This window comes from Vulpes lagopus, chromosome 2, assembly GCF_018345385.1.
Source record: "Vulpes lagopus strain Blue_001 chromosome 2, ASM1834538v1, whole genome shotgun sequence".
Lineage (NCBI taxonomy): Eukaryota > Metazoa > Chordata > Mammalia > Carnivora > Canidae > Vulpes > Vulpes lagopus.
This window is the reverse complement of record NC_054825.1, coordinates 115,731,501-115,744,987: the sequence shown is the minus strand read 5'-3', so window position 1 is coordinate 115,744,987 and position 13,487 is coordinate 115,731,501. Positions and strand designations below refer to the sequence as shown.

Below are 13,487 nucleotides of genomic sequence, written 5' to 3'. Positions count from 1 at the left end.
CCATTTTGAGTTTACTTTTGTGTATGGTCTAAGAAAGCAGTCCAGTTTTATGCTTCTGCATGTAGCTGTCCAATTTTCCCAACTCCATTTATTGAAGTGATTGTCTTCTCCTCATTGTATATTTTTGCTCCCATTGTCAAAGATTAATTAACCATATAAGCATAAATTTTTTTCTGGGCTCTTTGTTCTATTGATCTGTGGTTCTGTTTTGGTGCCAGTACCATACTGTTTTGATTACTACAGCTTTGTAATATATCTTGAAATCTGGGATTGTGATACTTCCACCTTTGTTGTTCTTCCTCAAGATTGTTTTTGGCTATTTGGGGTCTTTCGTGGTTCCATACAATTTTAGGATTGTTTTATGACATTTGTGGAAAATGTTGGTATTTAGACAGGGATTACATTAAATCTGTAGATTGCTTTGGGTAGTTTGGACATTTTAACGATATTAGCTCTTCCAGTCCATGAGCTTGATGTATTTTTCCATTTGTTGGTGTCATCTTCAGTTTCTTTCATCTGTGTTTTATAGTTTAGGGTGTACAGGTCTTTGACCTCCTTGGTTAAATATATTCCTAGGTATTGTGTTCTTGTGGTGCCATTGTAAATGGGATTGTTCATTTCTCTTTCTGCTCGTTCACTATTAGTGTATGGAAATGCAATAGATTTCTTTATATATCTATAATTTTGTATCCTATGACTTTACAGAATTCATTTATCAGTTCTTTGGTAGTCTTTAGGGTTTTCTGCAAATAGTGTCATCTACAGATAGTGAAGGTTTTACTTATTCCTCAACAATTTGGATGCTTTTGTTTCTCTTTTTATATATTTCTCTCAGTAATCTTACCCATGTCCTTTTGTTTTCTGTTAGTGCTGTAGCTTTGACCTATGCATCTCTTACCATGCCTAGAATGTCCTTCCTGGACTCTTGATTATACTTACCTCATATAAGAACCAGCTATTCCATAGGCATCATAGACTCACTATATCCAAAAGAGAACCTACCTTTCTTCTCTCCCTAAACCTGTTCCTCCTCTCAGTGAGTAGCACCACCATCTACCTTGAACACCCCAATCCAGGCTTTTATCTTCCACCCTATTTTTTCTTTTATCTGGGTATGCCTCATGCCTAGTCCCTAACCCCTATTCAACTTATTTCTACCAGTTACTTCTTAAGAAGCATTCTTTCCATTACATCTACATTGCACTGTTGCCTTAAATCAAGCTTTCAGAGTCCTTCATTTGGACTGGTCTCTTTGTCAACTATCTTGCCATCTTGCCTACTTTCCCCCCTAATTCATTTTTCACATTGCTACAGAGTAATATAACCTAATGGTGATTCTGATTTCCTAATACTTACAGCCCCCTACAATAGAGATGGGTAGTTCCCACCTGCCTCTTTAGCCTTATTTCTTGGCACTTTCCTTTTATAATTCGTGTTCCGCCATTTTAGAGCTGATTACTGATTTTTCTTGACATTTCTCAGATTCTTTGGTTTCTGCTTTTGTACCTTTGTTCATTCTGCTTCCTTGGCCTATCCAGTTGAAGCTGAGCCCTCTCCACTGAGACTGGTTGTTCTCTTCCTTGTGCCACTATAGCCTGTGTGTGGGGGTAGGACACCTACAATACTTGATTGTGCTTACTGTTTATGAAAGTATATGTAAATGATTAAGAATAAGCCACCTACCTCATTTTTTTATGGCCTTAGCATCTAGCAGAGTGCCTGGATCATGGCAGGTGTTCATTTAGTGTTTGTTAACAAGTTAATCTGACTCTTAAGCCTTCTGTAAGCTACCAGTGCCAGTGAAAGTATAAAGAAAGATTTATTTTACAATTGCTGGCTCCATCTGCTTTTATGTTGAGACATGCTGACAAAGAAAGGAACTGACATAAATAATTAAAAGCCAGCTGATTCAGGGCCTCACCCTCATTCATTCAGCCATTGGACAACTAGCCATCAGCCCAATTCAATTACATAGGGTTGTAGCATTCCAACTCAGTATATATGCATACATATACACACACACACACACTTATCATATGTTTTGGAAATTTATGTTTTCATGCCAATAAACCCATTTTGCAGTCTATAAAAATTTAAGCTATCACTACTCAATACAGAAATGTTTTCGTATTTTTATGAAGTTGGAATGAAGAGAGCTATTAGAGCATGCTTTTTCCTAACTTTTAGAATGTAGTCATCCTTTAAACATGTTGAACATGTGTGTTATTGCTGTATGAATTTAATGCTATTTAATTAGCAAAAATTTAAAAGGACCAAGTAAATAAGATCTATTTAATATTGAATGATACATCATTTAAACCTGAACCTGACTGGTATTCAGCACACCACATTATATTTCTAATGATAATTAAGTCAAAAATCTTAAAATGCTTTTGTTAAAAAAAGTCTGAAATATTCTCCATATTTTATTTCCATAGCAATGAACTGTTCAGCTGAAGAGACTGAGAATGATTATAGCCCAGAAACACTCACTAAGAAATTGTCAGATGTATGCCAGTTACGGAGGGACATCGATGAATTAAGGACTACAATATCAGACCGCTATGCTCAGGACATGGGAGACAACTGCATTACCCAGTGATCAACTATTGGTCCCACAGCAATAATGACCCATTTGTTAAATGCTGCTGTGTTATAGTTCTTCATATTTCTTTTTAGGAGCCATAATGGAAACTTGCAAGTGACATATCACTGACATATAGGATTTTTTTTTTTTTCTGTGGATTTGTTTTACTGGGGGAGAGAGGAGATTTGATGAGGTTTCAAAGGGGCTTATTACCTAATCAGGCCAAAAAACCAAATTACTATTTGAAAAATGTGATGAAGTGAGTAAGAAAAAAAAAATCTGTCTTCTCAAACTACTGATTGTAGGACCAAGCTGTGAAGAGTGCTCTTCAGATAAAGGGGTAGAATTTCTTTTTATCTGTAGTGTGTGTGTGTGTGTGTGTGTGTGTGTGTGTGTGTGTGTTGGTGTGCATGTGTGTTTATTCACAAAATTATAAGGATCTCTAGGGTCAAAAGCAAAGCTTCTAAGAAAGGCACACACTGTTTATTCTTATATTTCTTTTTTTTTTCATGTAGAAGCTTGTGTTGTACTTTGGGGTTTTCAAGGGCTGGCTGAACAAGAGTTCCAACAGCAGGCAAGTGTTTGAATAGTAGTACAGCTGGCAAGACAATTTGTATTTTGAACAACCACTGCGCTGAGATGATGAGGTTGTGGGTGGGGTTGATTGTAGTACTGTAGATAGGTCAGCTATTTTTCCAGAGTGATTGTGGGTTGCCTTAGACGTATGGAATTTTGATGTGATAATCTTTTTCATTAGCATTGCAATTTATGTATCACAAGGCAACTTAACATAATTTGAACTAATTTTAACATATCCCTTACTATTTACAATTTTTCACTTACATGTATCAATGTATACAAAGCCATAAAAAATGAATGCTAACCTTCTAAGGCCATTGTTATAAAGAAGGATTAACAAAGTCACTCTGGAACAATAGTTTATTTATCCAATTCTCAAAACGTTTACATTTTAACGATTTTGTATGTTTTAAAGGTAAAAGTACTTTAAGAAAAAGCCAACCTGTATTCTTTATATCTGAATTATCACAAGCATAAAATTGAAACCAGGTGATATTTCAATTACATTTATTAGGTAAAATACATTAAAAACAGGGTTTTTCATATAATACAAAGTCGACCAGGTTAGTTCTTCTTCTGGAGTATAGGATATCATTATGAAATGCAACTGATTTTTAAGTAGACATACAATTATTTAAATTTCTAAATGAGTATTATCCTGTTTTGGTTGGAATTTTGGACAAACTATATATTTTATTGCCTTCAGAGCATTTATTACATTCTTTTGAATATACTTAGTTATGGCAATCATTGTTCTTTATAAACTGGTTTGTTTTCTTGATGCAACCATATTGGTCAAGACTAAATAAGAGGTAGGAATAAAGGGTGTGAGTTCAGCAGGATGTTGTTGTTTTGGGCCAGAGCAGATCACATGTCTGATTTTTTTTTTTGCCAGGCTTATATACTGGTATAAAGGCTGCTCCTAGAAAAGATTTTTCTTAAATATTTTCAGCATTTAAAACATGTGGAATAAAAACTTCAAGGAAACTACCCAGGAAGACTTTCAGTTCAGAATTTGGCTTTTACACAGTGCTCAGTAAGTTATTTTATGGTTATGTTAAAACAGTCAGTTATAATACATTGTAAGGACATCGCACTTTCCTTTCGTTCAGTGCCTGAGTCCTCCCTACTCTTACTTCTTAGGATCTGGGCTCTAAGTAATCAGTGCATTATAGTGATTCTGCATTCCAAGTACTTAACCTAATAAGGAAAAGTCACTGGTAAGAATGTGGCATTCTAATGTGTTCATTTGTTTTTTTAATATTGGTGGTTTGAAGACAATCAGGGAGTGGTAAATTTATACCAAAAATCCATTGCAAAGAATTCTGTCTTGTAAAAATGGGCCTTTACATTAAGTAGATAATAGCACCTGAAAGAGATAAGCCACAGTGCACCACACTACATTTTTCCATTCTCTCTGAATAGAAACCCCAACCCCTATCCCTCAAGCTCCACAGTTTTGGATATAAAGGCACCCTAAGATGATAGTACTAATGCGCATAAATAAGGACTCATTTGGGTCACTAGGTTCTTAACATCTTCTAGGTTTTCAGTATATGTTTTGGGGTTTTATGGTTACTGTTTTAAACAAACTTTTGGCTCTTTGCTTTGACTTACTGTAGATAAATTTTTGTTTTCTGGCTTAGGATAAAATATTTGATTTCTCAAAAAAGTTTTCTAAAACTTACAGGATTTGACTTAATTCACATGTCTTGAGGTAAAAATGTTTTGACTTAGAAAATTGACAAACTACTACTGGTGTATTAAGTTTCAAAAATGTGTGCCTCCCCGTAAATAAAAAAGGAAAATAAAAGGTGATAGTTTTAAGTATAACCCTGAGTTACAAAATAATCTCTTGGAGTCTGGAGTTTGTGAAGAGAACTAGATAATAAGTAGATAGTCTTGGAAGGAATATTTTTGGGGAAATTAAACTAGTAGTATTTTCATTTGTCAGCATTTAATTTTGATTTTATTTTTCAGAAAAACCCCCTCTTCCAAGATAACCTCTTGTGTTAGAATGTAATAATATTGATATCTCTTTGAAAACAAAGATTTTACTTTTAGGTCAAGTAAGATGGGCAAAATAGAAACAGTATATAGTGTCTTATCCTAGTTTGAACTAGGATGTTCTCAGAAGTTAATATTCTGATATATGTTTGAGATGAATATTTACCTAAAATTTGAAGTTAAATCTATTTGATAATTTCCTTAGATGTGAAAACTTTTTAATTATGCTTCTGTGAATTAAATGCTTGTCTCCTTAGAAAGTATTTCATGCAGTATTAACATTTATTTCTGGTCTTCTGGGTTTTGAAGTTGAGCTTATTCTGCCTCAGTCACACTAAAGCAGGGATATAAAGTAACAGTATCTCAATAAAAGACCCAGTTACCTGTGCAGATAAAATATAACTGAATCAGAGGCACAATAGTTGTCTTTTCTTTTGATGTCTGGAAAAGGATGACTTCAGTTAAACTGTTAGTATATTTTCAGTGGCCTCTAATTTTAAAAACTTAAGTAGCGACTAGGTAAGTCATGCCTGGATTTCTTTTTTAAGGAAGTGTGGCCCCTTTTCATATTTGAAATGGGATTCAGTATTTAATATTAATAATATTATATTTTAGTGAAATTTATTTTGGTCATGACAGTTGACTAAACTGAATTAGACTTCTGTAGCTTATTAGAGACAATCTCAAGGGCTGCAAAGTGTTGCTAAAGTGGATATTGTACATTTCTGACTCACTAATGAGCTTATAAATTCATTTTATCATAGTTCAAGACATTACTAGAAATCTCTTAGAGGATATTTTTAAAGGAACTACTTTATTGAGAAAATATTCTTTCAATATAAGTAATAGTTCATTGAATAACTTAGCAGCCAAGAACTTGGACTGTATTTTTACATAGCATAGTTCAGCTCAGCTACACCTTTAGTTTGATTTATTGGCCTTCTCTTATGTAGATTTCTATCATTGTAGATATGTAATTACAGTAATAAGCAGTTCTGATAACCATGCTCACTCAGACTATCATTTGAAACTGCCAGTAGCTATAGCTCTCAGAGCCACTTAATTCATTTTGTTTCCATTTTTGACAATTTTCAGTGTTCACAAAACAAGAAAAATGATTTCCTATTTGGTATAAAGAGTATAATTTCCAACTTTACCCCAAGATGCTGTGGTGGTATATTGCTGTGTGATAATAATATACATTTAATCATGAAGGGGGAAAGCTTTTGGATATTTAAATTCTTTTCTTATTTAAAAGAAGTACTGAGTATATTAATGTAGTTTGAAATCAATAAGTCATTAACAACACTATTGCAGCTGCATACAGAGAGAACCTTTTGTGCCTTTTTGCCTGCAGTAAGCATTCATTTCTGTTTTACATGAGTTATAAGAATGTTGATGATTATTGCACCTTGTTCTTCTGTAAATAGACTTGATTAAGGATTTTTTCTTAAGCAAGGAGCAGGTTTTCATTACTAGGTTAGATACCTTAGGAAACATGAGAGGAGGGTATCGGATAAATGTCTTTGGAGCCCAGCCTTTTCCCAGTATAGTGAGCAGGAAACTCCTTTGGAATATAGTTATTTGTGTGTATATGTGTGTACATATATGTATAAATATTTAAATACAGAAACAAAATTTGGCATCACATTGGTGTGATGACAAGAAGTAGTAAGGTGCTAGCTAGGTGGTTACATTAAAAGCACAGCAGAGTGTATAATCAGTCTCTATGACTGGTGATTTTTGTAAACTAGGTTCAATTTTTGAACCACCCAGAATACCTCATATGTAAATACAGAGTGGTCATGACTTAATTGAAATACAGTTATTGTAAAAAGAATGTGAAGCCACTGGTTGGCTTATGCCTTCTGATCTATCATTCTTGCCTCTTTTTTTGTAAAGGGGTTATTTTGTGTTTGTTTTTGTTTTTTAATAGGGTTTACAGCTAGAATTTTGAATGCCAAAGTTCTATTTATTAAATTAAAAAAAAGTTTTCAATGTTAATGGCTAAGTATTTTTCCACTGGACTATTGTTTGTGATGTTGAAATTTGTATTTACAGAGAAATAAATTTTTTATAAAAAGATACCTGTCTCTGAGAGTGCCTAATGTTAATATAAGAATGTATTTGAAATTTCAGACTCCACTGAATTCCCAATGATAAGAATATGCTGACCTGGCTTTTAGGTAAAAGCTTACTATAAATACACAAGAGAGCCTTTGACTAGAACATGGATACTTCTGCTTTTAGTCTAAGAATTTCTTCTCAGTTACTGAAGAGCTTTTTCTCAGAGTCTTCCATGAAGAGCACTGGGATTTTCTGATGACAAATGCCATAAATACAAAGCCATCCCTGCATTTATTTTAGCTAATAGTGCGTGTATCCCCTGTGTTTCAGTTTTTAAAATCCCTATTTAGACCAAGAGTTTTCTTTCTACTTTTCCAACAGGCAGCATCGATTTTAGTTTTTCATATTGCTGGAAGGTTGAGTTGGCAAGTTAAATCTTTTTTATTCCCCCCCCCCTTTTCATCAGAGGTTGAAATCTTGCTGAAACATAACACAAATATTGTTAAAAGGTTATTGCACAGGGGCCTTGACATCCCAACTTTAATGGTTTACTAGCCTTGGCCCAGAGGTGCCCTGTGGATGGCACCCTTGGTCCTTGTTCTAACTCATAGGGTTAGACTCCTCAATGTCTCTAGGAACATGGTTAATATTTGGATAAGCAGTATGTTTGCAGCCCAACTAACTTGGCATTGCTCTGTCAGTCTTTCGTGAGGCATCTGATTTAGTTAACAGGGGAAGGACCACTTTAGAAATCATGCATCACAAACCATTTAGGTTGTAAGCAAATGTCTTTAAAAAGTGAGTGGATAAAATCCTAGAATATTTTTTAAGGTGATTAGTAAGGAGATCTCTCCTTAGAATGAAAGATAGGATTATTTTTGATTCAGTTAAAATTTTTTGATGGGGGGAGTCAGCAAAGGGCTTTTGTTTGTGTTAAATCTCAGTGATTTTGCCAATAGTGTGAGCTGCTTTTTATGCCAACTTGCCCCAACCAAACAGCCATTCTGTGTGGAAACACAGAGGACTCCGTTTAAAAGAGATGTGAGATACATTGTTAGTAATGGCACAAAACGGTGGAGTGTGGATCCAGCAGGGCAAGCACTTAAAAATGACAGCACTCTAGCATCATGTCAGTTAAGACGGTCTCCATGATTTAAAGGAGTTCCAGTTTGATGACTGAAATTATGATAAAAGATTTCTAAAATATTTAAATAATACTGTTTTGACAAAAATTTGATGTGATCACAAAAAGAAAAATCTCTTTAGCCAACCTACTATTACTTAAACACTGTCTTCTTTATCACTGCTGATTCCCTCATAATAGAAGGTTTAAATACACACCTGCCTTGTAACCTGGAAGTTCTACTCTGGGTATTTGAGATAAATATAAACATATGCCTAAAAGGGGACTCGTAGATGAGTGTTCATATTTTATTCATAATAACCCCAAAACTGAGAAGAGTCCAGGGGTCTGTTAGTAATCACTGAGTTCTCGGTTCGAAACCGTGTTCTTTTACAATCCCAGGTTCTAACTGCTTGTGGCTTATATTCTGTATACTTTTTGGAAAGCAGAGTAAAATTTAATACACAACAAGGCAGTAGAGAGCTAGATCTGAAAAACAGACCGCCTGTTCACCAGAGGCACTTTTGTTTCTCCTTTCTTCTGGGGAACTGTCCTCTGTCATGCTGCCGCGTGTGTTCCACGCATCTCCACAATTCGTGGAAAGTACTTGGTTTCATCCTTCCTGAAACTTTTTTTTTTTCCATTGTTTGTTGTTTGGGTGCTGGTCTCCCACCAGACTTGAGTTCTTCTAAGGCAGGCACCTTGACTTATTAAACTTTGTGTTTAATGAGCCAATGGGATAAGCCAACAGATGTACAAATACCTGTCATTAGTCCCAGCAATGAAGAACTCCATGTCTAAGGAGAAAACATGGTCTTTAAAGCATAGGTCATTCTAGGTGAGTGCAGAGCTATAAATGGAAGGGGGATAAAGTGATAATAAATCCTATTTAACCAAGTTCCATTATCCTCTGTATCTTGGATCTCTTGTCAATTGCCCCTGTGACTATACCCTTTCGGCCCTTCTCTGGGTTCAGGCCACAGGATTGGACACAGTTATTTTCCGGCCCCAGCACTCCTAGAGCACAGCAATTTCATCAGGCTTTAGATTAGCTATGTAGGTTTTATAAGGGCAAATCCAAGGTCTGACTTTAAAAAGGAACAAAATATCAACTTAGAAAATAAATGCTATTGCATCTGACTTTAAGTTTGCACAAGAATGCACATATGCACAAGTCTGGAGAATAATAATTTAAACAAATGGTGTCTACAGCCAAAATCTCTTCTAAACAAGAAAGCAAGGTAATTTAATTTACATTTTATATTCCTACACTGATCATTTAAGTCATAAAACAAGTGGCTAAACTTGTTTAATCGCCTGCGATGATTAAAAAATAATGCACAGACGTTCTATATATCATCATCATCAACATCATCATCATTGTTCTCACTAACCAACATTTGAACACATGCCAGCCAAGTATAAGGACCTTGCATGAATTATCCATTTCTCTTTATAATATTCTATGAAGTAGGTGTTCTTACTATCCCCATGTGAGGCCAAAAGATTGAACCACAGAAAGGTTTAATATCTTTAACAAGTCGGAACAGCTTGTAAGAGGCAGGGCCATAATAAGAACCAGGCCTCTTTAACGCCAAAACCTGCCTCTAAACTACACACTAGGCTTTTCCTGTTGTAGTTTAGTGCTCAAAATTAAACTCCTTCCCAAAGCTGCTTCCTAGTTGAGCTTCTACATATCTGTAAATTATACCTTCAATCCAAGAATCACTTCTGGTGTTTCTTCCCTGTATACCGATCTATATTAGTTTCCTTTTCCTTCTGTAACAAATTTCCACAAACTTACTAGTGTACTGCAAGTCAATGTATTATCTTACAGTCCTGGAAGTCAGAACTCCAAAATTACTCTCACTGGACTAAAATTGAGGTGTTGACAGGGCTGTGTTCCTTTCTGGAGACTCTGTGGGAGAATCTGTTTCTTTGCTTTTTTTTTTTTTTTTCTTTCCACTTCTAGCGGTTATTACATTCCTTGGTTTATGGCCCTATTCTTCTCTCTTCAAAGCCAGCAATGTCAGGCCAGCCCCCTTTCATACTGCCATCTCTTGGGTTTTCTTCTGCTGCCCTCTACCCCTTTTAAGAAAGCCTAACATTAGATTTGACCCTCCCAGAGAATCCAGGATAATGTTCTATTTTAGGGTCAAAGTTGATTAGCAATCTTAATTCTGTTTGCATCTTTAATTCCTCTTTGACATGTAATTTCATAGGTTCCAGGAAATATGATGTAGACATCATTAGGAGGGCTATTACAATTATAATCTCTACACCATCTAAACAAATCAGTTGCCAAATCTTCAAGATTCTATTTTTCCATTCTTTCACATTTGTCTTGAGTACTGCATTTCTGTCAAGCTTGTTCTGTTTAGTTGAGACTCAAACTACAATAAAATAGATGTCAGATACTTGAACTTTAAAAAAAACTAAATTGGAACCTCCAAAGTCTCCTTTTAAGCTATATCATTAATGACTCAGGTATTTGCTTAAGAAAACACATTTAAGACCCCTGGTTTAACTTCTCAAAAAAAAGTATTGTCTTTTTGAAGAATTTCTGAATTTTTAGAGCATCAATATTTGTCAATATCTTATAAATATGCCACAACCTGGCTTTTTCTTTCTCATGATTAGATTGAGGCCAAACATTTTTGGCAAAAATGCTACATGGGTGATGTGTATTTTTCTTTTCTTTTTTTTTTTGTGTGTGTGATGTGTATTTTTCACCACATTTGGAAATTCATGTTGTATCATTATTGGCGATGCTTAATTAGATCATGTGGTGTGCTAAATAATCACCTTCAATTTTAACAGTCAAATGGAGGGAAGGTGACAAGGCTTTCGTTCATATAAGGTAGGGAATTAGTGGGGCACCTGGCTTACTCAGTTGGTTAAGTGTCTGTTTCTTGATTTCTTTCTTTTTTTTTTTTTTTTTTTGACAGTCACACACACACAGAGAGAGAGAGAGAGAGTCAGAGACATAGGCAGAGGGAGAAGCAGGCTCCATGCACTGGGAGCCTGACGTGGGATTCGATCCCGGGTCTCCAGGATCGCGCCCTGGGCCAAAGGCAGGTGCCAAACTGCTGTGCCACCCAGGGATCCCTGTTTCTTGATTTCAATTCAGGTCATGATCTCGGGGTTATAGGATTAAGCCCCACCTTGGGCTCCACAGTCAGTGGGGACTCTGCTTGGGATTCTTCCTCTCTCTCTCCTTCTCCCTCTGCCCCTCCTCTCTCTGTCTTTCTCAAATAAATACATCTTAAAAAGAACTAGAACCAAGATCTTTACATAAAGCCCAAATCCCCCAAAGATCACATACTCAGTGAAAGAAGAGATGGAGGAAAATCTGACATCTATTGAAAGGAAGTTAAAAGGAAATTCATTTTTAAGGACTCAGCTCCAGGCAAGGGGATAAAAATATGTCCCCTTGAAAATGTGCAACTATTATCCTACATTCATATAGATTAAGATTTGGATTTGTTCTACGTATATGGGCCAAGAAATCTCAAGGCCAGAATTTGGAAGAGTCTGGATTAATAGTTCCCTGGAACCCTGGACAAAACAAATCAAATCTTGGGAAGCATTTTGAATCAGTCCCCACAGAATTCTCATGGATTCATCTCTCTGAACGCAAGCTCAAAATTCAAAATTTTAAAACCCGAGGGAAACAAATTCAGAACCAACAAATAAGAGTTAGAGCCTAAATGTTTCAGATAATGTAATTATTATGTGTTACAAATAGAAAATATTATATGATTAAGTATGATTAAGTTTATCTAAAGTGTTAGACCATGCAAAACTCATATATGAGATATGACCTGAAGAGGCATAAGGGAACTTCTGGCTTTCAGGGGATGCTCCATTTCTGGATCTGGATAATATTTACACAGATATGTTCACTTTGAAAATTCATCAAGTGTATCCTTATAATTTGTGTACTTTTCTATATGTATGTGTAATTAAATAAAAAGTTAGCACTAAAAAAAGGAGCAAGGAACTTTGGGGAAAATCAAATAGAATTTTTAGAAAGGGAAAATAAAAATTAAATGGAACAATTAAATGCATATTAGATACAGACAAAGAAAGAATTTGTAAATTGGAATATTGGTCAAGAAGAAATCATCCAGAAAAGGAGGTTGAAAAACAAGAAGGCTAGAATAACATGATCTAATTAAAAATTTAATTGCAATTACAAAAGGAGAAGATTGAGATAATGGAGAATATGAAGTTTTTTTGAGGATTTTATTTATTTTAAAGAGAGAACATGAGCAGTGGGGGGTGGACAGTGAGGGAGAGGCAGAGGGAGAGTCTCAAGCAGACTTGTGCTAAGCACAGAGCCCAGTGTGGGGCTTGATCCCACAACTCTGGTATCATGACCTGAGCCAAAAATCAAGAGTCAGATGCTTAACCAACTGAGCCACCCAGGCACCCCAAAAATATGAACTATTTAAAGAGCTCATATTTATTTACCTGGATGGTAGATTTTTCAGGATGGTGCACTACATTGACTTCTGTATACTGAGCCATCCTGGCCTCTCAGGAAGAAACCCTACTTGGTCATGGGGTATAATCCTCCCCTTGCCCTCCCATCTCCACCTAGTAGTAGTAGTAATAGGTAGTATAATTCTCCTAGGAGTGATTTTGCTTATATTGTCCCAGTATGGTTTTTTTTTTTTAAGATTTTATTTATTTAGGGATGCCTGGGTGGCTCAGTGGTTAAGCATTTGCCTTTGGCTCAGGTCTTGTTCCCAGGGTCCTGGGATCGAGTTAGGCATTGGGCTCCTTCTCCCTCTGCCTGTATCTCTGCCTCTCTCTCTGTGTCTCTCATGAGAAAATAAAATATTTAAAATATATATATTTATTATATTTATATATTATAAAAATTATAAATATAAATAATATAAATAAAATATAAATAAATAAATATAAATAAACATAAATATATATTTATATATATTATATATATATATATTTGAGAGAGAGAGCGAGAGCAAGAGAGATCACAGAGGGAGAGGATGAAGCAGACTCCACTGCTCAGTGGAGAGCCTGATGAGGGGCTCAATACCAGGACCCCCAGATCATGACCTGAGCCAAAGGCAGATGCTTAACTAACTAAGC

General features: G+C 35.5%; 1 protein-coding gene across 2 annotated transcripts in view; it reads left to right on the top strand.

Annotated features, from left to right (window-relative positions):
* CEP85L (centrosomal protein 85 like) overlaps positions 1-7,256 on the top strand; it is a 164,671-nt gene extending 157,415 nt beyond the window's left edge. For both annotated transcript variants that reach the window (XM_041742672.1, XM_041742671.1), the window contains one exon: positions 2,439-7,256. In XM_041742672.1, the coding sequence (XP_041598606.1) occupies positions 2,439-2,602 (164 nt within the window). In that variant the 3' untranslated portion in view covers positions 2,603-7,256. The remainder of the gene's footprint in view (positions 1-2,438) is intronic.
* Positions 7,257-13,487: the final 6,231 nt, after the last annotated feature.